At 43.5% G+C, this 26,181-nt stretch overlaps 2 protein-coding genes across 5 annotated transcripts; both read left to right on the forward strand.

Annotated features, from left to right (window-relative positions):
• The first annotated feature begins 125 nt into the window (after positions 1 to 125).
• On the forward strand, positions 126 to 17,768 carry LSM1 (LSM1 homolog, mRNA degradation associated). Of its 4 annotated transcripts, XR_004991485.2 has the most exons (6): positions 126 to 267; positions 4,068 to 4,136; positions 5,950 to 6,065; positions 10,827 to 10,932; positions 11,046 to 11,206; positions 17,168 to 17,768. XR_004991485.2 is itself a non-coding variant. In XM_036458486.2 (5 exons), exons 1-4 carry the CDS (start codon positions 198 to 200, stop codon positions 11,004 to 11,006), a joined length of 435 nt encoding a protein of 144 aa, XP_036314379.1. In that variant the 5' UTR covers positions 126 to 197; the 3' UTR covers positions 11,007 to 11,025; positions 17,168 to 17,768. The 4 variants fall into 4 exon arrangements, 3 of the variants coding, with proteins under 3 accessions (XP_036314379.1, XP_036314380.1, XP_036314382.1); XM_036458486.2 differs by lacking the exon at positions 11,046 to 11,206 and having other exon boundaries at positions 10,827 to 11,025; XM_036458487.2 differs by lacking the exons at positions 10,827 to 10,932; positions 11,046 to 11,206; positions 17,168 to 17,768 and adding exons at positions 10,187 to 10,404; positions 10,453 to 10,672.
• Positions 17,769 to 19,994: 2,226 nt separating this feature from the next.
• Positions 19,995 to 25,191, forward strand: STAR (steroidogenic acute regulatory protein). The gene is made up of 7 exons (XM_036458484.2): positions 19,995 to 20,234; positions 21,300 to 21,413; positions 21,677 to 21,804; positions 22,807 to 22,965; positions 23,090 to 23,274; positions 23,839 to 23,932; positions 24,449 to 25,191. Exons 1-7 carry the CDS (start codon positions 20,171 to 20,173, stop codon positions 24,560 to 24,562), a joined length of 858 nt encoding a protein of 285 aa, XP_036314377.1. The 5' UTR covers positions 19,995 to 20,170; the 3' UTR covers positions 24,563 to 25,191.
• Positions 25,192 to 26,181: the final 990 nt, after the last annotated feature.

A 26,181-nucleotide genomic window follows, 5' to 3' on the forward strand; every position in this document is an offset into this window, starting at 1 on the left:
CCTCTTCCTGGAGGCAGCACGTGATACCGGAAGTGGGTAGGGATAATATGGAGGAGCTTCCTGCGTGCCCCGGCGGCTGAAAGCCGGGGCAGAAGTGCGGGTCCCCCTCTGGGTTCCCCGTCCCAGTCCCGCCGAGGCGGCGACTGCGGCAGGAGGGAGGAGGTGTAGGACGCGCTGGTGGCTCTTCGCCGCTCCGCATGGCAGCCTTATCTCAGCTCAAAATGAACTATATGCCCGGCACCGCCAGCCTCATCGAGGACATCGACAGTGAGTTGCTCGTTTCCTTCGGGTGAAGTCTGGGCGAGCCCCTTCCTCCCCGGCCAGGGAGCTCGTAGAATGAGTGCGGGGCGGAGGGCACAGTTCTGGGCGTTTGCCGTTTGTCCACCTCTCGTGTCTGTCCTGCTCCTCGCAGCCCCGGTCCCCTGGCCGGTCAGCCACACCCCGGAGAACTCAGACCTTCTCTGCAGAGGACCAAATGCGAAATTTGTCCCCCCGCCAGTCAACTGTCTTCCTCTGCGATATTTCCAAGTACCCTGGTGGAAATTCTTAGAGGAAGGATTCAAGAAATGAAAATATTAAGACAACAGCATTTGGATTTAATTGGCAGTAAACGTAGGGCTTTATGCATTAACTCTGTAGCCATTTGAAATACTTTACCGTGAGGGTCTTGAACGCTCTCAGGTTGTGGGAGTAGAGACCAGTGCCAGGCAAGGTACTGATGGGTTTTTCTGGAAAGGCTGAGTCACTTGAAACTTCTTCCCACCCCTACCCCGGTCAGACCATTTTATGTTGCTTTTACTAAGAAGGCCTCCCTGTTCCTAGCCATTGCCCTGAAGGGGAGCTCAGTCTTGTACCAACCAGGAGCCAGTTACATTGTCCCGTCTTTCCTTTAGTGAATTATTCCTCAAGTAGCAATTTTGTAATAGTTTAAATCGTGTGATTTGTCTCATTAACTTGCAATCGCTGCAAAATGGTTATATATAGTTCCAAATAAGTTGCAAGTCTCTACCGTCACTAACCTGTTTCCACGAAAATAAGACAGTGTCTTATATTAATTTTTGCTCCCAAAGATGCGCTAGGTCTTATTTTCAGGGGATGTCTTATTTTTCCATGAAGAAGAATACGGTACACATTTATTGTTAAATGAAAATAAAGGAAATTTATTACCTGTGTACGGTACGGTAGTACGGTAGTTGTCAACACAAACCAGACAAACTGTGAATCCTACAGTATCAAGAATTTACTCATTTATTCAATGACAATCATGTCATCATCTTCTGGAACATCATCATAACAATCCAATTCCTGAATTTCCTGGTGAATTTCTTGTGACTCCATTTCTTTCAGAATTAGTGGACCAAATCTCTCATGTTTAGCCGGGGGGGGGCCTTATCTTCGGGGGGGATGCCTTATATTTCACTCAGAAGGAAACCTGTAAGTAGGTCTTATTTTCGGAGGATGTCTTATTTTCAGAGAAACACGGTATGTTTGCAAATTAAAGAATGAATGTATAATTAAACTTTTAATCATCTGAAATTATTTTTAAAATCTAAATTAGTGATTTTGCTATGGAAGGGAAATGTAGGGTAAACTGGACCAGATTCATATAAATAAGCATTGTATCAATACAAACCTATCTGTAGTGTAATGAAAACTTAAGTTTTAGTTGTCTGTGCCCTCACCTCTCTTGTGTATATCTATATTATTTCAGGCCCTAACACTCCCTGTAATTTTATTAAAAATAATTGTTGGCTCTTTGCTGTTGTGGGTTCAGTTGGTTGGGCTACATCCTGTGGACCAGAAGGTTGCTAGTTCGATTCCTGGTCATAGCACATGCCCATGTTACGGGCTAGATCCCGGGTAGGGAAGCCTGCAGGAGGCAGCCAATGGATGTTTCTCTCTCCCCCTCTCCCCCTTTCTCTGAAAATCAATTTTTAAAATCTTTAAAATAATGTTTGTTCTCAAGCCTTCTAACCTCTTTTTTGTAGATTCCAAGCTTCCTCTACTGAAAAATTCGAAACTATTTCATATGTGCCTTTCACTGCTCCCTCCCCCTTCTCTTTCTTCCTCTCTCCTTAGTCTTTCTGGTATTTTCACCCATCCTTTCATTTGAGTAGGAAGTATTTCTCCCTTTCAATTTATGTCTTTCCTCCCACTGCTTCTGGAACCTTCTATTATTAATATCCATTTTCTCCCTGGATTTTTCCCTTCATTTATGTTCTATTCTGTCCTTGTGTTGTTGTTTTTCCCAGTTGTGTCTCCCCATCAAACTTCCATCCTTATTTTTCTATCCTTATCCCCAAACCTCTTGAGTCATCTCCATTTTGATGCTTTCTGAGCATCTACAATAGACCACCTCTATTACCCCAAACAATAATTGATTTTTGTTATCAGCACACTGCTGTAGCTCCATTCTTAAAAGGCATTGGCCTAATAATGCACTCCTGAGTTTTCCCTTCCCTTCTGCAGCATTGTGATGATACTATTATATTATGTAACTAGATTCTTTTCTTTTTTTTAAGAATTAAAAAAAAAAATTTAATATATTTTATTGATTTTTTACAGAGAGGAAGGGAGAGAGATAGAGAGCTAGAAACGTCGATGAGAGAGAAACATCGACCAGCTGCCTCTTGCACACACCCTACCGGGGATGTGCGCGCAACCAATGTACATGCCCTTGACCGGAATCGAACCTGGGGCCTTTCAGTCCGCAGACCGACGCTCTACCACTGAGCCAAACCGGCTTCTGCTGAAACTAGATTCTTTTTTTTTTTAATATATTTTAATTGATTTTGTACAGAGATGAAGGGAGAGAGAGAGTTAGAAACACCGATGAGAGAGAGTCATCGATCAGCTGCCTCTTGCACACCCCCTACTGGGGATATGCCCGCAACCAAGGTACATGCCCTTGACTGGAATCGAACCCGGGATCTTTCAATCCCCAAGCCGACACTCTATCCATTGAGCCAAACCAGTTTCGGCTGAAACTAGATTCTTAATCTGTGCTCTTGATTTCTCTAAAATGGCACTTGGTTTTCTTATTTCAACTCGTACTGTTCCCTAAAATAGATTGTCTCTTGGGTTACCTCTTTGGCCTGCTCCTTTAAGTCTCTAGGAAATCTCAGGGACTTTAATATTATATCACCTCTCTGTTTGGCCTGCTTCTTCTTTCTTAGGTCTGTAGGAGATCTCCTGGACTTTAATAGTTATATCACCTATTGTAGCCTTATCCAAAACTTCTCTCTCCAATTCTGACCTCTCTGCTATTTCAAGTGGACATAAACCACAGTAATTTGTTCGACATCCCTACTGGGATATGCAAACTTTATTTTTTTTTAAATATATTTTATTGATTTTCCACAGAGAGGAAGGAAGAGGAATAGAGAGCCAGAAACATCGATAAGAGAGAGACATTAATCAGTTGCCTCCTGCACACCTCCTACTGGGGATGTGCCTGCAACCAAGGTACATGCCCTTGACCAGAATCAAACCTGGGACCTTTCAGTCCACAGGCCAATACTCTATCCATTGAGCCAAACCTGTTAGGGCAAATGTACTATTTTGATTCATTCACAGCAGATAGCTATTGTTTTGTTGGCTATTGTCCTTTTTTTTTTTTTTTTTTTTTTTTTTTTTGACAGTCTAGAGAAAGATTAGTGCCCCTGACTAAATTGGTATTGCACTAAGAGATTACTGGTTAGATTCCATTCAGGGCACATGCCCGGGTTGCAGACTCCATCCCTGATAGTGGGGATGTAGGAGGCAGCCAATCAGTGTTTCGCTCTCACATTGATATTTTATTTCTTTCTTCCTCTTCCTTTTTTCCTCTCTTAAAAAAAAATAAATAAATAAATAAAAAATAGAATTCCTGGTGCACACTGTTTGAAAATTGCTGTTTTAATCTAAACCCCAGGCTAACTTGGTCCTCCAATTTCTTAAGAACTCAAATACATTGGAAGAGGAAGTGGTAGAGCTTAAACAATCAACTTTATATTTATTGTTACTCTGTAAGCTCACTGAATCTAACAGTTTTCAGTTTTTAAAGATTTTTTTTTTCCTGTTCCCAGAAAAGCACTTGGTCCTGCTTCGAGATGGAAGGACACTTATAGGCTTTTTGAGAAGTATTGACCAATTTGGTACGTATTAGTTATAGACTTCTCTTATACTCTGGATAACAAGAGCCGCCCATTGTATTTTTGTTATTTTATATTGTAAGGTATTTATCTGCAACTTTTTCATGTGTCTGGTATAATGGAATACTGTCCTGAGTCATTACATCACTGTTTCCTAAATTATGACGAGATGATTCAAAAGCTTATATTTTCAAGCCTGTATTTCTAAACTGGTTTTCACTAGAACATATGATTATAATGTCTTGGACTATTGTTTTTATTTTCCCCATTAGAGGGAGCCAAAAGATAGAAATAAACTCAGTCCATTGAAAAAGCTGCTCATTTGTACACTGGCTTGGGTGCGACTACTCTTCAAAGCAGGTCTTGCACTGAAGGTAATCCCTCCCTGCCCAATGAAAATTGGATAGACGGCACTTTCTGAAGCTTGTTAGGGACCCCAACATTAAGCTCAAGATTTTACACTTAAGGATACATCATCATACTCAAGAGTTTCGGTCTTTGTTTGCATCTGCATTTTCTTTTCTTTCTTTTTTTTTTTTTTAATATATATTTTATTGATTTTGTACAGAGAGTAAGGGGGAGAGAGAGAGAGAGTTAGAAACATCGATGAGAGAGAGTCATTGATCAGCTGCCTCTTGCACACCCCCCCTACTGGGGATATGCCCGCAACCAAGGTACATGCCCTTGACAAGAATCGAATCTGGGACTTTTCAGTCCCCAAGCCGATGCTCTATCTATTGAGCCATACCGGTTTTGGCATGCATCTGCATTTTTCTAAAAAGATCTGTGTTTGCTTTTGTTTCAAGAAACTTCTTATTTCATTTGTTGGACATCTTCTAGGTCAGTGGATTTGAGCATGAGGAAAATAACAATGTAATTGAGACACTTATAAGAATTATAGAAGTTAAAGAATATAGATACCTGCTTTCTTCAAATATGACAAATGCAAAGAAATAAATGATTCCTTTTTTATTTTTTTATTAAGGTATTATATTAAATGATTCTTAACATATTGGGAATTCTAAAACATTTTTTTAAAAAAATACATTTTTATTGATTTTAGAGGGAGAGGGATAAAAACATCAGAGAGAGACATAGATCAGCTGCCTCCTAAATACTCCCCAATGGGTAGTAAGCCCACAATCTAGACATGTTCTTGATTGGGAATTGAACTGGATTACGGGTCGACACTCAACCACTGAGCCACACCAACAGAGCAGGGTTCTGAATCTTAAGTCAAGTCATCAGACTACTTAGAGCGAAAAGTAATAAATACTGCCTACTCTCAGATTACCAGGTATGGTTATCTGACAAAATGAAAATACAGGTTTTTGCTGTATCATAATTCATGGATGCTTGTATTGGGTTAAGTACAATAAATCCTAAGTACTGAAACAAAGTTAAATTTTGGTAACTCATCATGTATACACACGCCACAACATAGAAAAACCTAGAGTTTTAATCTTTGCAGTTGTTTAGAGTCTTCCAAGTGCCCTACTTATATTTTCTTACAGCCATGTTCATTTTAACAGTTAACTGATAAATGAACTTAATTTTTTTAAACTTTTCCCCACCATCACTCATGTATTAGTGCAACATGATCCTAGATACTCTCATTTTGTAATTGTTTAAACATCTCTTAAGTGGTGTGTCATACAGAAATAGGAGACTGTGTTTTAAATTTTAGCTTTTCCTAAAGTTAGAAAGTTTTAAAACCATGCTTAACTAAATCTTTTTTACTCAAAATAACTGAGTTATAGACCTTTACCCAGTAATTTAAACTGAATATCTTTGTTTTTTCCCTATACACTTATAGCTAATTTAGTGCTACATCAGACTGTGGAGCGTATTCATGTGGGCAAAAAATACGGTGATATTCCTCGAGGGATTTTTGTGGTCAGAGGAGAAAATGTGGTCCTACTAGGAGAAATAGTAAGTGAAAACTGTTAAGCTGCTATGGCATGGGTCTTGATAATTATGATAGTTAGCTTTTTTTTGGTCTTTTCAAGAAGAAAAATAATACATTTTACACATTTCACCCAACTTCTCACAGGAAACCACCAAATTAGCTTAGAAAAGCCACAATTGTAAAAGGAAAGTTTTAGATAATTAACTTTGTTTCAGTGCCTCTTGGCATTTTAAAGATTTTATCCCATTAGCAGCAAAATATCATTGATTTTTACTTAATATCTTCAAAAACTACCATTCTGCAAATGTGTTCATTAACAAATGTCTGCTATTTCTAATAGCAGAAAATTGAAAAACTAGAAAAGAATGATTTGATAAAGATTTATATACAAAGCAGTTGGTTATAAGTAGTTTTTTATAACAACGTTAGCTGTGTTGGGGAGGAAAGACACATTGCATATTCAGTGTGATATCTGTATTCTTATAGGGGGTTGGGGAAGGAATGGATATAGGAGAAGCCTTTCTGTAAACTATCCTGGTAATGGAGTTCAGTCAGCTTCGCCTGAATTCTTAGCTCACAACCAATTTTTGGAAGAAGACTAGCTGGCAGGTGTGAAGTTAAATCTTCTAGGGTGTGTGAGTGTGTGTGTGTGTGTGTGTGTATACACACACACACACACACACACACACACAAAACTATTAGAAAACTTATATACAGGGCAGGACAAAAGTAGGTTTACACTTCATATGAAAAAGAATACAGTAATTAATTAGTAATATAAGAATAAACTGTTTCCTGTACTCAAAACTATAAACCTACTTATGCCCAATTTTATATATAAAACTAAGAAGTACTCAACATTTTAAAAAGATAAACCTGATTTCATGTTTTACATGAAACATAACTTAAAAATACCTTATTTAATACCTTTGACTTGATCCTGCTACTTCTGATTATTGGGTCCAGGAAAATAAAAATAAAAACTTTGATGTTTGCTTGATTTTATCTTTTCCTATTTTGTTTTTAAAGTTTTCAGTAAAGTTCCCAATATCTAGCCACATCTTTTTTTTTTTTTACGTTTTTTTTTTAATTATTATCTGTGTACATATTTTAACATTGCCCCCCCCCCCCCAATACATACCCTCCCTCCCCATAGTTTTGTGTCCATTGTCTAGCCACATCTTAAATCAGGTTTTGAGAGTAGTGATTCATTTTAACAATAAGCCATTTAAGAAAATGAGGTAATTCTGTCAGGGTCCAGTTGGTTCAGAGACCTTGTATGAAATAGTTAGCTGGAAATGACTACACAATACTGCCCGAGTGTGGCTATGACATGCCTTTTTCTAATTTTTAAAATAGTTTTGTAGTTGATGTTTTTGGTTCAGTGTATCATTTCTTCCATGTTTGTGCAGCAGAAATTATCTCCGTGTATTATGTAAAGGTTGAAATAAAGCACTCTACTACCTGGAGATGTGGCCGTGAAGTAGTCTGCCAGTATATTAAGAGGGGCTAACCGCTCTCTGGTCAGTAGGATTATGGCTGAATATTTTTTTCTTCTTTTATACTTTTCTGAATTTAATTTTTGAAGAGGAGATCTATTGCTACTAGGGATAACGAGCTAGGTTAAAATATTTACACATACTCTGCTTCAGATTTACAATAGTGAACAGCACAGAAATGCTTTCTATGCCAGTTACATTGGCATAAATTGACCCTTTGTAGATGTATATATATGTGAAGAGAAATGAATGAACTTGTGTTTGTTCTTACAGATTTATTATATCCTGATAGCCCTTTTGTGGAGAAAAGTACTCTTTTTATATATTATGGTTTGGATGCTGTAGAATTTTTGCAATGGTAATACTAAAGAAAAATAGGAATGCTTACATAGTTACATGAATCAATAGTTGGTTTGAAGAAATTAAGTGCCAATCCTAGGGATGCCATCTAGATTCTGCAAATATTTCATTACTTAGAAAGTCCCTGGATTCTGCCTCAAGGATGGTGGACAAAGTCTAAAGTAACAAGTCGGATTCTTGGGAAACAGCATCATTATAACCACATGAATAGCTCAATGAGCAACACACTGACAATTCCAAGAGGCAGTAAGCTAAGAACATGATCTTCCCTTCAGCTGTTATCCATGGGTTTTGAGGGCAGGTTACACTTATAATAACATAGATTTTTGACTCAGGGCAGCTTTTGTTTATGTCATTTGTGTGGCTTTCATCTAACCTCTCTGGTGAGAGTCCTCCATCTGATGTGTCACAATCTGTGGGTTCTGAGGCCTTGGTGGCGTCTGAATATTCGCATTCAGTGGAACATCTGGAGAGTTTCTGTATGTGTAATGGCTTCTCAGAATTTTATCACTGAAAGGGAAGAGGATAAGAAATAAGAATACCCTGTTTGTATAGGCTTATCAGTTACAAAACAGAGTAATACCTCTTAAGTTCATTTTAAAGAGAATAAACTGAATCTATGGATAATAGTGAGATGCTCTTATAGCAAGATTCTGCATTACATGATTGGTTATCAAACGTTTATAAGTTATTTAAAAATAAAAGTATTGCCCTAGCTGGTTTGGCTCAGTGGATAGAGCGTCGACCTGTGGACTCAAAGGTCCCGAATTCGATTCCAGTCAAGAGCACATGCGGCTTGATCCAAGTTGGGGGCGTGCAGGAGACAGCCAATCAGTGATTTTCTTTCATCATTGATGTTTCTCTCCATCTCCCTTCCTCTCTGAAATCAATAAAAGTATTAAACATCTTATGCCATATTAAGATGAAAAATTACAGTCAATATTTGCATTGTGGGTCTTTTAAGAAGTCAATATATACATGGAAAAATTGGAAAGTTATTCACCAATATGTTATTCCTCCATACTGGAATTAAAGATTTTTTTTCTTACTGTCTATTTTTTTCATCTTTTTTTAGTCCTCACCCGAGGATATTTTTGCATTGATTTTTAGAGAGAGGGGAAGGGAGAAGGAGAGACAGAGAGAGAAACAGATATGGGAGAAACACATCTATTGGTTGCCTTCTGCATGCACCCCAACCAGGGCCAGGAGTCTGCCATCAAGATACACGTCCTCGACCAGAATGGAACCTGGGACCCATTAGTCCGCAGGCTGATGCTCTATCCATTGAGCCTAACTGGCTAGGGGGCTGGTTGGCCAGTTTTAAAATATCATATAATGAGCATGTGTGTGTGTGTGTGTTTAAATAATGGCAAAAATGATTATTTTAGTAAGTAAAATAATGATTTTGTAAAATCCTCACCCCATTATAGTATGTATTTCATTGAGTGAGAGAAAGAGAGAGAGAGAAACATTGGTTAATTGCTGAGAGAGAGGGGAAGAGGGAGAGAAACATTGGTCAGTAGCTTCCCATAAAGGCCTGACCAGGAATCAAATTTCACCACCTTTTGGTTTATGGGATGACACTCTTCAACTGAGTCACACCAGGCAGGGCAGTAAGCAAAACAATTTTAATTAAAGTAGAGAACTATATTGGGACTGAAGTGGTGTGGTAATCTAACTGCTCCTCTGAGGTTTTCTCTAGAAGATTTGTCATGGAGGGAAAAGGAGTCTTGTGTTATTTAAAGACTCCTAGTTAATGTGGAGGGACAGTTTATTGTCTTTGGTGGGAGGAGGTCCTTCTTAGACTCAATGGTCTCTACCTTACTGAGCAACACCACCAGAATTTAAGCTGATTTAATAATGTAAATATACAAAACTTAACTGAAGCCATCTTGGCCTCGGTAACTTCTCTCTTGGATTCTCTTGAGTTGGAGAGTGAGCCTTATTTTATTTATATATTTAGGGGGTTTTTTTTGTTTGTTTGTTTTTGTTTTTTTTTAAGAAAAGTAGTTGTTGACTAGTATAGGACTTCAGATAACCTAAAGCTTTGTTATACACAATACACACTGTAACTGATCCTATTATCACATTCATGTAAGTACTCTATAGTAGAGTGGCCAGCCATTTCTTTGTAAAACTTATCCATTCCTAGGAGAAGGATATTTCAACCATGTCACGATTATGAAAAAATAACCCAAGCCTGACATAGAATCCATTTGCCTTGAGATCTGCAGTGTTTTCTGTTCTTGGTCAGCTGAAGTGTCTTAAACCTGTTTGTTTTGTAGGACTTGGAAAAGGAGAGTGACACACCCTTGCAGCAAGTGTCCATTGAAGAAATCCTAGAAGAACAAAGAGTAGAACAGCAGACCAAGCTGGAAAACGAGAAGATCAAAGTTCAGGCTCTTAAAGACCGAGGTCTCTCCATTCCTCGAGCAGACACTCTTGATGAGTATTAAGTCTTTTGCTCTTGGGGAGCAGGGGCTCTCACTGAATGAAAATGACGTTCTGGTCACCTCACACATTTGACTAGAGACCGTAGAATTTTGAAAAATTTTTCTTTTGGATTCTTTCACATGTGTAACATGAAGAAATCATGTGGCTTTTTTTCCTTTTTATGAACAAAATCATTGTCTAAAGAAATAGCTGGATGGACTCCTTTCACACATCGCTATGGAGCCAGCAACTACTTTTCTATGTTGCTCTTCTCATCCCAAATTAGAGTTTACAGGGCACAGTCTTCACTTGCTTGTAAATAAAATATGAATCTCAAAGTTGTCATGTTATTTTCCAAGTTTGAGTCGCCTCCATTGAATAAGCAAAATTAAATTTCTGTTCTCAAAGGTATAACCAGTCCGCACACTGGGATTTCCCCTCTGTCACACTTCCAAGTTGCTAGTTACTGAGGAAGAAATATTTTCATACTAGGTATCTTGTGGTCTTCTCCTCTCCCCCCTGATGAGAAAAACACATTTCAACCTTCAGGAAGGGGCTTTTGGTAAAGTTGCACAGTTACTGGTTATAACAGCCTCAGGTGTGAGAAACAACATCACTACTAAAGTTGCTGTTCTGCTTCACCAACAGCTTTTCAGAACAAGGTTCCCCTGAGTTCCAGCATTTAACTAAGGTGACTTTTTCTCTGTTTAGTTCAGGGTTCTAGCCCTTCGGATTGAATCTTGAGCCTCTTACGCTATTCTCAACAAAAAAGGAGCACAAACAAAATGGTGTTTCAGTGGCTGATACATTTCCGTTACTCCTGCTGATCCCCCAGAGTGATGCCACTTTTCTGGTATGATGTTGACTGCATGGTGAGTTTAACAGGCTGCTCGCAGAGAGGACAGTGTAGTTCATTGGACAGTGCACTGAGGTAGAAGTTTAGGAGTTTGTGTTAAAATTTTCACTTTTTTCTACCCCTGGCACCTTGGGCTTGAGCAAGTCTTTTCTGAATTCTCAGGGGGTTTTTAACTGGAATTATCCCAGGCACTTCCTTTTCTTAATCTATTGAGCAAAAGTTGTCCTATTCATAAGGTTTATTTGCATTTCCTCTGAATTATTTTTTAGCACCACATATACTTAATATTTTATGAGCTCAGGTGTTTTTAAAACTGCCCCAGATGCCTATAAACCATTTGATTGCTGAACTCTTCATCACTGAATAGATTTTAACATAATTTGTGAAGAAACAGCTGTACTTAATGTTTTATCAAGTGTGTTGTGCCTCTAACCATTTAATAACTAGAATTTGTTTTTTAACTACTGATACAAAGGGAGAAGAACACCATCACCAATTTTTGGAAAACATATCTAACTAGATAATATTCTTTGGGAGTCAGCAAGATTACAGCATTTGTTTTTTTAAGCACCACTGTTTCAAAACTTTGGTACTTTCAAGGAATTTGGATTCTAGTTATCTAGTTTTTTCAACCTTCTTTAACTTCAAACACAATAACAGGAGTTATAATTTATTATGTTAAAGGAGGAAAAGAGACTGAATTTTAACAGAATTTCCCAATCATAGCAAGGTTCGGGTCATTGCTTTTAGACCTTTGTCCTGCAGGCAGCATCGAAGAATTAGATGTAACAAATGAAACTAGACTACCAGCTAACTTCCTCTTCATCTCCAGGATGATACTCTCAGCTATGCACAGTCCAGGATTTTTATCTTTTTTGTTTTTTAAATTGATTTTATTGAGAGGAAGGGGGAGGCACACCCCCTTGACCAGTGATCAAACCTGCAACCTGGGTAACCTGGGTGTGTGTCCTGATGGGGGAATTGAACCTGCAACTCTGGTGTACGGGACAATTCTTCAACCAACAACCACACCAGTCCGGGCCTATTTTATCTTTTAATAATTTCTTCCAATAGGGTTCCCAGGAGACTGCTTTCAAGGGAGACAAATAAGGAAGATCTACTGAACCCCTCTCTGGCCATCTTTATTCTGATATACTTGAGCATAGCAACATATCTCTTACTCTTCCAGCTGGTCTCTCCCTTTCCTTGGACTTTGATCTTACATTGCATGCTCTTAGCTAAGTTTAAACCACACTATCTGCTTCCCTCCCCAAGTCTGATAAACTCCCAAAAGGCCCTGAAAACCTAAGAATAGCCAGATACCCTAATACTGTCTATTATGGAGGGTTCCTCAGGGAAGCTGTGTCGATGTGAACCTCACAAGTATTGCACAGAGGTAAAGAAGACAAGGAAAATGGTCTCACAAGTGTTGGCTGGCAGTCCCAGGCAGAGGGTAGTGCAGACAGCGGAAGGCGTAGGCCAGCAGGCAGAGTGGACACACCTACTGTGGGCAGTTCCCAACCTCTTGTCTCAGATTCATACATGACAATGGTGGCACTGCACAGCTGGATCCATCAAGAAGTGGATCCCAGGAATTGTATCTGGCAAGAAAATAGAGAAGAGGGAATTAATAAGCAGTCTCCTACCCCTTGTCTCCCCCCAAAAAATATATATATACGTGTGTGTGTGTGTGTGTGTGTGTGTGTGTGTGTGGCATTTCTCACCTAAGTCGTACTAAAAAAGATAAACACCCATTTTCCTTTCTCATTAGGAGCCAGCATTCCCAGTGAGGAACAAATAAGGCATTTAGGTGTAGATGTTGCAGGCTGATATACACTAATGCTGAACCAACCTTCCAAATTGAAGCTTCATGGGTGCTTGTTTTTCCAGGGCTTATGTCCAGATAAGGGAGCCAAAATCAAAAGTAAATGTTCCTATCCCTCTCCCAAGATCTTCTAGCCTAAAAGAATGAGAAAAACCAACCCTAGGAAATGAGGGATATCTGCTACTCACCTATCTCAAACTTTGGGTCCATCTGCCTGGTTAGGACTCCCCAACCTGTCGACTCCTTGGGTTCTGCCAAGAGACTTGAAGCAGAGAATAAAATCAGGTCCTTTTTTCCTGTTTTCTACCCCTTTACATAATTAAAAAAAAAAAAAAATCCCCCTACCGTATTTTCTGGCGTATAAGACGACCCCCTAATTTTACAGTTTAGGCCTATATTCGCTGTATAAGACTATCCCCCACTTCCGAGGCAACAACTGTTCTTTTTTTAATTAAATTTTTAATGAATGACATTTTTCGAACATACCGTAATATACCGTACATTGATATGATAAATGGAAGGTCTCTTCACAAATGGCAATGCCATGAACTTGACCGAGAAACAAGAAATCCAAAAGAAAACATTAACAATGATGGCATCATCTGGAAAGAAAATTACATGAAGAACTTGCAGAAAACGCTTGTTTGTGACTGACTGGGATGATGAGAGGTTTTTCTAGGCAGAGGAGCATTGTGAGCTTAAAATCCTTCAAAATCCTCATCATGTTCTTCTGACATCGTATACCATGGTGAGCCAATCACAACAAGCATAGGTTCAAAGGTTATAATAGACCACCTCTCTGACTCTGGCCAATCTGAGCAGGCTTTTTACTAGAACACAGTGTAGCTTTGGGTACAGAACATGTATAATTTGCATGCACAAAAAGCCTGCTTGGATTGGCTGAGTTAGAGAGGCGGTCCAAGCAGCCTTGCAGTGATTGGTGCGGGATCAAGTTGGAAAATTTGTTTAGCGGCATATCGAGATGTTTTTCGGGGTATACTCTGCGTATAAGACAATCCCCCCGATTTTCGGTTGACTTTTCGTTTCAAAAGTCGTCTTATACGCCAGAAAATACGGTAATTCCAGCCACTCAATAGCTGTTGCTGCCACTTGGCTAGACCAGGGAAAAAATGAGCTCCACTGAAACCAGTTTGGCTCACTTGGGGACTGAAGGGTCCCGGGTTCGATTCCGGTCAAGGGCATGTACCTTGGTTGCGGGCATATCCCCAGTAGGGGGTGTGCAGGAGGCAGCTAGTCGATGTTTCTCTCATCGAAGTTTCTATCTCTCTATCTCTCTCCCTTCCTCTCTGTACAAAATCAATAATATATATATATATATATAAAGAACAAGCCTTTCTGTAAAATAAATAAATAAATAAATAAATAAATAAATAAATAAATAAATAAAAAATGAGCTCCAGATGCTGCTCTGGAAATACAGAGAATTGCGTGGAGTTGGGGCACCAGCCAATCTGTAGCCGGGACTTGAAGGAGGAGAGAGGGCTCAATGCTGAGCATGTCTCAAGGTCAGGAGACCAGGTTGTCTGGGAATCCCATTTCTAAGACCCAATTTTATGGGCGTATAATTTACCTCCTGTAAAATGCACTCCTTTTGGTGTCTGCGTTTCTAACAGCTGCATCTAGTTATATACCATCACCCCTGCCCCTTTGTATTTAATGTCTCTCTCCTTCCCCAGCCCCTCACAACCACTGGTCTGTTTTCTGTCTGTATAGTTTATGTTGGCATCTATTATAGTTCAATTTTTTTCTTAAAAGAGTGTGCAAGCTGAATAAAATATCTGGGAGGTTACATCTATCTCACCAGTCTTCAGTTTGCTCTTCTGGTTTAGGCTGTTCCAAAGGACGGGGAAACTGTGTGTGCCCTGTCAAACTCCCTGGGCAAAGAAACCTAAAGCCTGGCTCACCTGCTGGAAACGGAGGGTGAAAGGCAAACCAGAGAACCAAGTAAAATTGAGCTGAAACCGGTTTGGCTCAGTGGTAGAGCGTTGGTCTGCGGACTGAAAGGTCCTGGGTTCGATTCCGGTCAAGGGCGTTGCGGGCACATCCCCGGTAGGGTGTGTGCAAGAGGCAACTGGTCGATATTTCTAGCTCTCTATCTCTCTCCCTTCCTCTCTGTAAAAAAATCAATAAAATATATATTTTTTAAAAAATTGAATAGTTGCCTAGTCATTCATTACCCTAAAGCTTGTGGAGCAACTACTTTATGCCAGGTGTATGGAGCAGGCAACTATGGCCTCATGTTTTCAGAGAAAAATACGATTTTAAAAGTTACGCTGTAGCCCTGGCTGGTTTGGCTCCATGGATGGAGTGTTGACCTGCAGACTTGGGGGGGGGTCCCCTGGTTTGGTTCTGGTTGGGGGCATATGCCTGGGTTTCCGGCTTGAGCCCCAGTGGGGGCCATGCAGGAGGCGGCTGATCGGTGATTATCTCTCATCATTGATGTTTCTCTCTCTCCCTCTCTCCCTTCCTCTCTGAAATATATATATTTATTTATTTATTTTAAGTTATGCTGTAGCCCTGGCTGCTTCGTGCTGTTGTTTAGACTGTTGTCCCCTTGTGCCAAGGCTGTAGGTTCAATCCATGGTCAGGGTACATACTAAAATCACCAATGAATACATAAATAAGTAAAACAACAAATCGATCTTTCTCTCTCCCTCCATCTCTAAAATCAACCAAAATTTTTTTTTTTTAAGTTAAGCTATATAAACGAGAGCACAGACTAGACTGCCTGATTTTGCATCCTGGTTTCTTCGCTCAAATAGCTCTCTGAACTTGGTCAAGCTGTTTACCTTTCAGTGCCTCAAGTTCCTCATCCATAAAATAGGGGTAATAATTATACCAATGCTTTGGGTGGTGGTTATCTTAAGTGAGTCCATGTTGTAAGGGGGTTAGAACAGCGCCTGGCACAGAAGGAGTTCTCATTGCTAAAGTAAACACTTGTTGAATCCCCAACGCTGTGCCAGGCTCATGGGAGAGATGCCATACCCTCAGTGAATTTGTACGTATAGTCACCCTTGTACAAATAAGAGTAATATCTGTGAAATGATGGTGACCAACTCAGATTAAGAAATTACATGCTGGATTACATAAATGTATTATAAGGGGAGATAATCAATAATTACCTCCAGCCTGGCTGGCATGGGTTAGTGGTTCAGTGTCAACCTATGAACCAGGAGGACATGGTTCGATAACCAGTCAGGGCACATGCCTGGGTTGCAGGCTCAATCTCTCTCCCTCTGCCTTCTTCCTTGAAGTCAATAAAAATATTTTTAAAAATTAATAATTGCTTACAATCCAAGCAGTCAAACTTGCCTTAACTTTCTTCTGCTTTCTCACAATAGAGGAAAATACTCTATTCTCTCAATATTAAATAAGCAAATAGTCCTAGCTGGTTTGGGTCAGTGGATAGAGCATCAATCTGTCTGCAGAATGATGGGTCTTGGGTTTGATTCCAGTCAAGGGCACATGTCTGGGTTGCAGGCTTGATTCTCAGTAGGGAGCATGCAGGAAGCAGCCAATCAATGATTCTCATCATTGATGTTTCTATCTCCCCCTCTCCCATCCTCTCTGAGATCAATAAGAATATATTCTAAAAAAAGGAAATAGGGTGAGGTGGGGCCCAAAGGGAAGCCCTTGAGGACAGATAACACTGTGAGCTGCCTTGAATGAGAAGGCATGAATGAGGCAGACCACAGACAGGCACTTCAGCACAATGCTGAGCAGCTGGAGAGAAAATCCAGGGTGAGAATTCAGAGGCCCAGCAACTGGGCTGAGAAGTCTAGATTAAATCTTAGGGACTCTTGCCGAAACCGGTTTCCCTCAGTGGATAGAGCATCAGCCTGCGGACTGAAAGGTCCCGGGTTCGATTCCATTCAAGGGCATGTCCCTTGGTTGTGGGCACATCTCCAGTAGGGTGTGTGCAAGAGGCAGCTGATCGATGATTTCTCTCATCGATGTTTCTAACTCTCTAGTCCTCTCTCTTCCTCTCTGTAAAAAATCAATAAAATATATATTTTTAAAAATCTTAGGGACTCTTAATGTATTATTACCACATTTGAGCCATATAACTCCCCTCTCCCTCCAAAAAAAAAGATTACAAAAAGAAAAACAAAACATCTCTCTATTTTACAGGTAAGAAATTTGAGATTGAAGATGTGAGCAACTCCAATCATAAAGTAAGTGGTGGAACCAGGACTGAAGGTCTCCGAATACAAAACCTGTGCTTTCTCCGCTCCAGTTCACAGCATCCTCAGTACCATCCCAACCAACCCAAAGGCAGGTGCTGTTGCCTAGTGCTCGCCTGCTCTGAGTGAGGGCCCAGACAAGTTCAAGGTTCCTCTCCTCAACTCTCAGGAATCTGCAGAGGAATTAATCTTCCACCACAACTCACCATTTCATGGCTGAACAACCAAAGTCCCCGAGGACAGCCAGCTCTCAACCCTCACCCCTTCTCCATGCTGTTGGCCACTTGTTCTTCCTGGGACACCCACACTCCATCCTCTCTCTCAAACCAGGCTAGCTCCTTCTTACACCTCCCACACACAGCTCCTATCACTTCCTCCCAGGAGCTGTCCATGGCACTCCTCTCTCTCCCTGTGTAATTAGGTGTTCCCTCCCTTGTGCTTCCAGAACCCCTCATCTGCTCTACAACTTTTCATATTGGGTCATATGGTTCATTTTCCTCATAGCTGTAGAGACACAGTGGACACTCAATAAAGGATTGTTGAATGAATGAATGAATGAATGAAGTCTTCTTTTCTGCCCACCCTGTCTCCCTGCCCTGGCCCTGGGCCTTCCTCCCCAACACTCTGCACAGCCTCAGCGAGATCTCTGGAATCTTCCTTCTGACCAGTTGTGTCCATCTGATCTCCCCCTGGCAGGGGGGGAGGGGTGGGGGGTTAGGGGTGGGGATGGTGTCTCTGCTCTTATCAAGAAGCAAAGCCAGATACAGGTGACATCCAGAACCAAAGGAAATTTCCAGACCTCTCTCCCGACCTTAGACAGAGAGGCAGAGTTAATGGTCATTCGGCCTGAGGAAGAGAAAAAAGCCTTGGCCTGGGGAGGTCACCAGCACCCTCCTCCTTTGAGTCAATGGCTGCCTCTGACATCAGCAACAGCCCTATGCCTCAGTCCTCCAGCATCCCCACACCACCTCCTCCCTCTCACAGAGGCCATAATTCTCCTTGGGATGGCAACAGCAGGGCCTTGAACATTATCTGCAGGGCCTGTCCCATAATAACTCCCTCCCACCGCCTCCACTGGGACGCACATGTGCACGAGGGCGCACGTGTACCAGGAAGGCAGGAGCAGCTGCCTCAGCAGCCACCTGCACCTTCTCCTTCACGTCTACGAAAATCAGAGCCCCCTAAACCGCCCTCCCCGCTCTCCACACAATGAACAACAGAGGCCAAGGCCTCTTGCTTCAATCCTGTCTTTCCTTTGGGGCTCTTAGAGGGTTGAGAGCTGGCTAAGCCCACAGGCAGATTTCCTCATTCAAAAGACATACTTGCACCCCCAGCTGCTTCCCCAATTGATCATCCAATAGAGAAGGAGCAAGCACCTGCTCTTGTGACCAGCTTGAAGCTGAGTGCTGGGGGGGTGAGGGAGCTGGGGTGGGGGGGCGCGGGGAGGCACCTGCCTCAGGGACAAACAGTCCCACAGAAGGAACAATTGCACACACAAACCATTCCACAAATCAGGACGGAGAGATGACGCTCTAGCGGTGTGAGTCAAAGGAACAAGTCATTCCAGAAGGAAGGCTGCACAGAGGCGGGGCCACAGTGGGCCCGAGGAATGGGCCAGGGGCCTCCCGGCAGCCACTGCTGGCCCCTTCCCACTGCTGCACCAGGGATTGAAATGGGGGGGTGAGGGCTCCAGGCACCAGGCCTGGCTTTGAGCAGGTCCTGTCTCTTTCATCCTTTCTAGAGTGAGAGAGACAGTGGGAGGTGGTGAGGACCTGCTCCGGACAGTCGTGACAGAGCAGGGAACTCTCACGAGGAAGGCCTGGGCCGGCGGCAAATCAGTGTGATTCTCTTGGCCTCCCAATATTGTTGCCAGGTGAATCTGGCTTAAAAGCAACTTCAAGGTCCAACTTAAAGGAAAAAGATTTCATCAGAGAGCAGCATGCAGGCTGGGCGGGTGAGCCTCCCGCCCCCCCATCCCCCATCCCTGGGGTGGAGTGAGCACCCCAGGACCCTGACTTCTCAGCTCATGCCAAGAGCTTGGGGGCAGCCTGTCCCGCCTGGGCCCCGGGGAAAGTGTGGGAAAGGATGTAGGGTACGCCAGGCCCAGGCCCCTCTCCTTGTGTCTCTGGCCAGTTCCACCCTCTGCTTTACCAGCTAACAGGACACAGCCCTGAGGTATCATCCTTGCGCCAGCACACACCCCTAAGAAGGGAGAACTATCTCTGAGGAGGGCTTTGGTGACGTTGTTTATCTAATTAATGCTTGAGTAAATAATTGACCGGTTGAACATACAAAGCGACTGGGGGCTGCGAGAAGACAGACTAAAAGTCAGGAGATTTGTGTTGCTGTCCCAACCCTGCCACTCTCTGGACTCTGGGCTCCTCATCCAGGGTCTGGATGGCCTCTACCAGCTCCGACGCCCTAAGTTCTTAGCAGACACCCCGGGCGCTGTCCGAGGCGGCATCTCCCTAAGCACCTGCAGAGCAATCACCTGGGAATGCTTTTTACAGACAGCTTTCAAAGCCTCAATTCTAGACCCTTTAAGTCTGGAGTTTCTGAGGATGAGGGCTAGAAACCTGTTTCAAACACTCCCCCACGTTGGATGGTGTCTGCATTCTTCTAGACAGCCTTTACCCCGGCTGCTCCCTCTTTCCCCTCCATCCGCCCCGTCAGGCCCCGTTCCACCCCCTTCTCTCCCCACCAATGGCCAAAGCAGTCTGTGAAGCAATCCCTCTCTCCTTGACCCCTTCCTTTGAGCAGTGAGTGATGGCTTTCTTATCTCCTGCGATTAACCGCAGCCTTCAGCGGGGAGCATTTAAGACGCAGAACACAGGGTCACAGCCACAGCTGCAGGACCCAGAGGCAGACCTTGACAGGCTCGACGGAAGGAGCCACCTTTGAGAGCAGAGGCAACAGCAGCTACATCACCGCTACCAGCCGCCAGGAGACAATGCTCCAGGCAACGTTTAAGCTCTGTGCTGGGAGCTCCTACAGACACGTGCGCAACATGAAGGGTGAGCTCCCTGGGGAGAGGGCGCCTGTGGTGGTGGCCGGGACTCTCAGGCACCCGGCTTAGTGAGGAAAACCCGGGGGCGGGGGGAGGGGGGGTGGGGGGGGTAAGGGCAAGCCACTCAGGTTCCGATCCCAGCTGTGCCTCTTAGTGGGTGAGTCTTACCCCTTCTGGACCTCACTTTTCCCACGGGAAGAACTGGGCTGGAGATCAAGATGTCTTTGTCCCTGGTGGGTTCTGTAATGTCTGGTCCCCCCTCCAGGGCTCCAATCCTCCTGGAAATCTTCCTGACTTAGCATCCCTCCAGGGTTGGTCCCAAGGGTAGCAGGAAGGACTAGCTACGGTGGTAGAGGTAGGACTAAGCCTCGACTCCAATGAGCCATGCTGGCAAGCCTAAAACACGGGCAGGGGGGCAGGGAAGAAGAGGTGGGTGGAGAGAAGGAAAAGAAAGAAGAGTAAGCTAAAACTGGTTTGGCTCAGTGGATAGAGTGTTGGCCTAAAAGGTCCCAGGTTCGATTCTGGTCAAGGACATGTACCTTGGTTGCACGCACATCCCCAGTAGGGGGTGTGCAGGAGGCAGCTGATCGATGTTTCTAACTATCCCTCTCCCTTCCTCTCTGTAAAAAAAAAATCAATAAAATATATTTTAAAAAAAGGGGGGGGGGGGAGCAGTAAGACATCAGAAGAGCAAAAACCCAGTTGCTGGCAGCTACACAGACCCTCAGGGACTGGTGTTTTCAATTCTGCTGTGACAGGATTTTTCTGGTGTGAACAAAGCTTCTCTCTTTCAAGAGGGAAACTTTGGTGTGGCTCCTGCCTCCAGGTGGGACCAGGCAAGCCAGCACAGGTGGAAGGAAGTTTTCTGGGCCCTGGAGGCAGCCTGGTGCAGTGTAGGAAGCCCTGGACCGAGAGTTCACCTGCCTCTAATTCAGGTCCCTGCTAGGAAGGATCTGTAAGTTCCTGATCAAGTCACTTCCCTCTCCCAGCCAGTCTCCTCCTCTGCAGCAAGATGGAAGAGGTGGCAGGGGCATTCACATGCCCAGGCAACGGTTTCCTTCCCTTCCCGCAGGGCTGAGGCACCAGGCTGTGCTGGCCATTGGCCAGGAGCTGAACCGGAGGGCCTTGGGGGGCCCGACCCCGAGCTGGTGGATTAATCAGGTCCGGAGGCGGAGTTCTCTGCTAGGTAAGTGCTGCGGCTTCTGGGCTCCTGCCAGTGGCACGCGGCCCCCAGGTGCAAACACTGTGCATGTGGCCCTTGTTTTCCCCATCCCCCAGATCCTCTCCCTGTCACCTGCGGCAGCGGTGTCCTGACCTGCAGGCTGAATCCTATGGCTTTGGTCTTGGCTCTTCAGAGGAAAGGGCAGGTCCAGAGATCAAAGGGAGGGAAGCTGGTGGGAGGCTAGGGGACCGGTAGGAAGCTTGGTCTTTCCTTGGCTGTGTGTCCAGGTTCCCGGCTGGAAGACACTCTTTATAGCGACCGGGAGCTGGCCTATATCCACCAAGGAGAGGAGGCCATGCAGAAGGCCCTGGGCATCCTCAGCAGCCAGGAGGGCTGGAAGAAGGAGAACCAGCAGGTGAGGGGGTGTGTGGAGGAATGTGCGCAGCTCCTTGCCCTGCCATTGTCATCCTCTAACCCTGCTCTTCAGAGTTCCTGCCTTGGGCAGTAGTCACTGGGCGACAAGTAGTTTTGAGAATTTCCCTTCCCCAAGAACATATCCTCAAATATTCCCCCCACCTCAGACTGGCATTTGAGAAACATTGTTCCTATATCCTACCCTCCAAATACCCTTACACCTATTCAGCAGAGACCCTGGGCTAGCAGTTCCAGGACACTGGCGTCTGAGCTTGCAGAATGACCTGGACTCCCCTGTGACTGGGCTGGACTGGAACACAGATGGCCCACTCCTTCTGGGCTCTCTGCTCCTGAGCTCTGCACCTTCACTGGGAACCAATAATGAGCACATGTTAGAGGCCAGTGGATCTATTGAAATTTTGGTTTTATCTTCACTGGAAGCTTCCATGCTGCCCGTTGCCCAAAGTTTAGGTAAAAGCTTTCCTTCTCCAAGGTAACAGGCTACTAGATTGGGAGTCAAGAAATCTGGGGTTTAGGCCCAAGCAGTGCTCTTGGCTAAGGGTCTCCGGGCAAATCTCTGACCTTCTCTGGCTCTACATCTTTCTTGGATGAGGTATTGGACTAAAAAAAAATCTTTAAAATCCCACCCACCGTTTTTGTGTGTATAATTGGTTGGTTGTAGACCAGATTTTTCCCTCACTCCCACGATCTTTGAGCTTCTGAAGTCAAGTAAGGTCCTGCCATGCCCATCAATATTTGCCACCAGGGAAAAAAGGGCCCAGGGAGCAGTCACCTCTGATCAGCGGTCACCTCTGATCTTCAAGATGTACAAGGCTTGTGGCAGGAAAGATCACCTGCACTGTTTTACTCAAATAGTCCCAGGTCTCCTGATACTTAAGAGTTCTCAGTCTCCTTCCTGCCTTGCCAGAGTTATGTTCTCTGGAGTAGGAATACTAGTATTTCCCTCTAACTCTATCCTGGGGCTCCTCTCGCTCCCTGACAGGCCAATGGAGACAAAGTGCTGAGTAAAGTGGTCCCGGACGTGGGCAAGGTTTTCCGGCTGGAGGTGGTGGTGGACCAGCCCATGGAGAGGCTTTACGAAGAGCTCGTGGACCGCATGGAGGCGATGGGAGAGTGGAACCCCAATGTCAAGGAGATCAAGGTGAGGAGGGCCCCGTTGTGAGTGACAGGAGAGCCCAGCTGGAAAGGTGGCCAAAGCTGTGAGTGGTGCTGCCTTACCCCCGGCACTGGCTAAGCAGTGACTCTAGCTCCCTGTGGCCTGGCAGGTCCTACAGAAGATTGGAAAAGACACGGTGATCACCCACGAGCTGGCTGCAGAATCAGCAGGAAACCTCGTGGGGCCCCGGGACTTCGTGAGTGTGCGCTGTGCCAAGCGCCGAGGCTCCACCTGCGTGCTGGCTGGCATGGCCACGCAGTTCGGGCAGATGCCTGAGCAGAAGGGTGTCATCAGGTGATACTGGCAGCAGGCTTAAACGCTCCCTTTCCTAACACAGACAGGCCTGGGGGCCGAACATGGCTCCAGAAACCCAATCCTTGGTCCCTACTCTCAGCTTCCTTTTACAAAGGAGGATTCTCATTTTCCATTGCAGGGAAGATAAGATTAGCCCTACTTATACAGCCAGTTTATCCTGATTTCCCCCAAAAGTTTAAGGACCTTAGTAGTTTTCTAAAGAGGTTTAGCTGGTATGGTCATGTGCGGCTGTACTAGTGATTAAAATATAATCCGCACCACTTAGAACCCAGCTGCTCCCCAAGTTCCGCAGCCACCACCCCTAAACCCTTTCCCCAACCTCCCTCTTACCCAGCAACTAAAAGGGATGACAGGAAGTCTCCAGGTTCCAGCTCAGTTCTAATCAGCATTTGTTCTGATAAGCTGGGAACCATGCCTACTGTTAAATACCATCCTTGGCAAAGGCCACTTCTCTGATGAGATTTGGAAAGACAAGGCTAGTAGAACTCATCAGCATGAGCGAACTGAACCAGGCTCCTAATTCAACTTCTCTTTAATTGCCAGAGCCGAGCATGGCCCCACTTGCATGGTGCTCCACCCTCTGGCTGGGAGTCCATCAAAGACCAAACTCACTTGGCTGCTCAGCATTGACCTCAAGGTGAGGGGCATGGGAGGAGGCACAGAGGGAAGGTGGTAAGAGAAAAATAAGTTCTTATCACTCTTACATGGGATAGGAAAAATCCTTCCATTTAGAGAGAATTACTGTTTAAGGGAGAAGAGATTTGAGTAATGGCTTGCTATTTCACCATCTCTCAAAAGCCTGCAATGGCCCCCTCTTACCTCTCATATCAAATCTCAACTCTATAATTTTTATTATTATTATTATTATTTTTTTTTTTTAAAGAAAACAGGCTCAGAAAGGGTGTTCACTAGCTCGGGGCCACACAGCTGGGAAGACATGTCTTAATTTGTCTTGAGAACATATCCTGTGCTTCTGACACTCTCATGACAGCAGGGCAGCAATGCGGTCCCTCCAGCCCTTGACCCGGCAATTACAAGGTTGCACCTATAAAGAGAGCTGGAAGACTAAGACCAGTCTCTCTGATAGGATCCAGAAGTGTCAGAGTGGACCCCCACCCACAAGATGGCCCAATTCTTTCATCTTTTACTCTAGGGATGGCTGCCAAAGACTATCATCAACCAAGTCCTATCTCAGACCCAGGTGGACTTTGCCAACCACCTGCGCAAGCACCTGGAGTCCAGCCCTGCTCCTGAGGCCAGGTGCTGAAGGCCAGCTTGTGGCTTGCCACTGTTCCGCTGCATTGGCTTGTGTGCTCATCAGGAAAATCCCTCCCAGAAGCCTGCGAATCTGCTTGAGATCATCTGGGGACTGTGGGTTGGGGTGACAGTGTATTTACATTATGATACTAGGACTCCGACTGGTCAAATTTTAGTACCAAGAAAATAGGGATGGGTCTCATATAGAAGACAAGCCTTCTAATTTCATTCACTGAATAGCTGTGAAATGAGGGTTAAGGGTCTCAAAATACCTGTAACATTTTTCTCTGGCCCTAACATGTCTACCTAAAAACACCTTAAATTGCTACTAGCTGAGAGAGGGTTCAGAGGGTGCTAAATACAAGGACTGGGACCTCATGCTTTATGGGCTCAAGAGCTCCACTCTCTGCAGGCAGCGTGTGGAATATTAGGGTCTTACAAGACGGGCTCCAACAACTCTCTGCCCCTCCACCAAGCAGGCAGAGGGCTGCACCAAAGTGTGGGCAACTCCCCACAGCAGGTGCCTTCCAGAGACCTAGTTCAAGTTTTCTTGACCAAAAAAGCACCAAACTAATTATTAGGCTGGTTTCTCTACTTCTGTGCGCACCAGTTAGAATAAAGAATCATAACTAATACAAAAAGTTCAGTCTGTACCTGTTTTAAAATTCTGCTTAAGAAATCTATTGAGTAAATGTTAACTTCATACTAAAGGAGTCCTAGATAAAAATCTTAAATTTAAATCCCTTAATCACTAAGAGGAAAAGCTACCGGGGACTTATATCATTCAATTATTTAGTGTCTGTTATTAAAGTCTTTCATAAAATTTTATTTCTAGGAAAAGCACAATCCTAAATCTTAAGAGCACTAAAATTGGTACCTGATTAATGGGTATTGAAAGATGAAAATCATGACTGAGGATTATTTTTTTACTTAATTAAAAGGAAGGATAGTCTTAACTTTGGGTGGTGAACACACAATACAATATACAGATGACATATTATAGAACTGTACACCTGAAACCTGTATAAGTATTACTGAGATAACATTAAAAACAAATTTTATTATTTTCTCATTAGTGACTGTCCTAACCAAGCAACTGAATCTTTACTTCAATCTATTGTATCAGCTCTCAGCGTGGCTCAGGGATGCCAATTTCTCTGCTTTAGTAGGTCAATATTTTACTATTTCAAGAGATGGCTGGAAAAAGGGGTAATATGGTAACGAATTCCCCTTCAAAGATTCAGAGGACTTATGCTTTAAAAATATAAACTGGGATGGGGTTATTTTGTTAAAATGTATACAACTTGAAGCTTTCCCATTCTAGTGCTAATAGCACAAGCCTAGGATAAACCATTGATGATTTATACCATTTGGAAGTAGAATTCTATCTTATTTATTAAACAATTAGCAACAGCAGAAATTCTGATATTTATTGAGGTATTGAAAATTTATAATTAGAAATATTTATTATTATTTATTCTGATTGTTTCACTGTTTCTTGATCTATTTTTTGGCTCAGGTAAAATGACTGTTTATCTGTCCAGGAGCTTCACAGTGAGAGGGGATAGTTGTAGAAGTATTTTCTAGAACAGAATTATCATCTACTCCCTAGTAAGAGAAAACAGTTGT

The sequence above is a fragment of the Pipistrellus kuhlii genome, unplaced genomic scaffold, assembly GCF_014108245.1.
Source record: "Pipistrellus kuhlii isolate mPipKuh1 unplaced genomic scaffold, mPipKuh1.p scaffold_m20_p_3, whole genome shotgun sequence".
NCBI lineage: Eukaryota > Metazoa > Chordata > Mammalia > Chiroptera > Vespertilionidae > Pipistrellus > Pipistrellus kuhlii.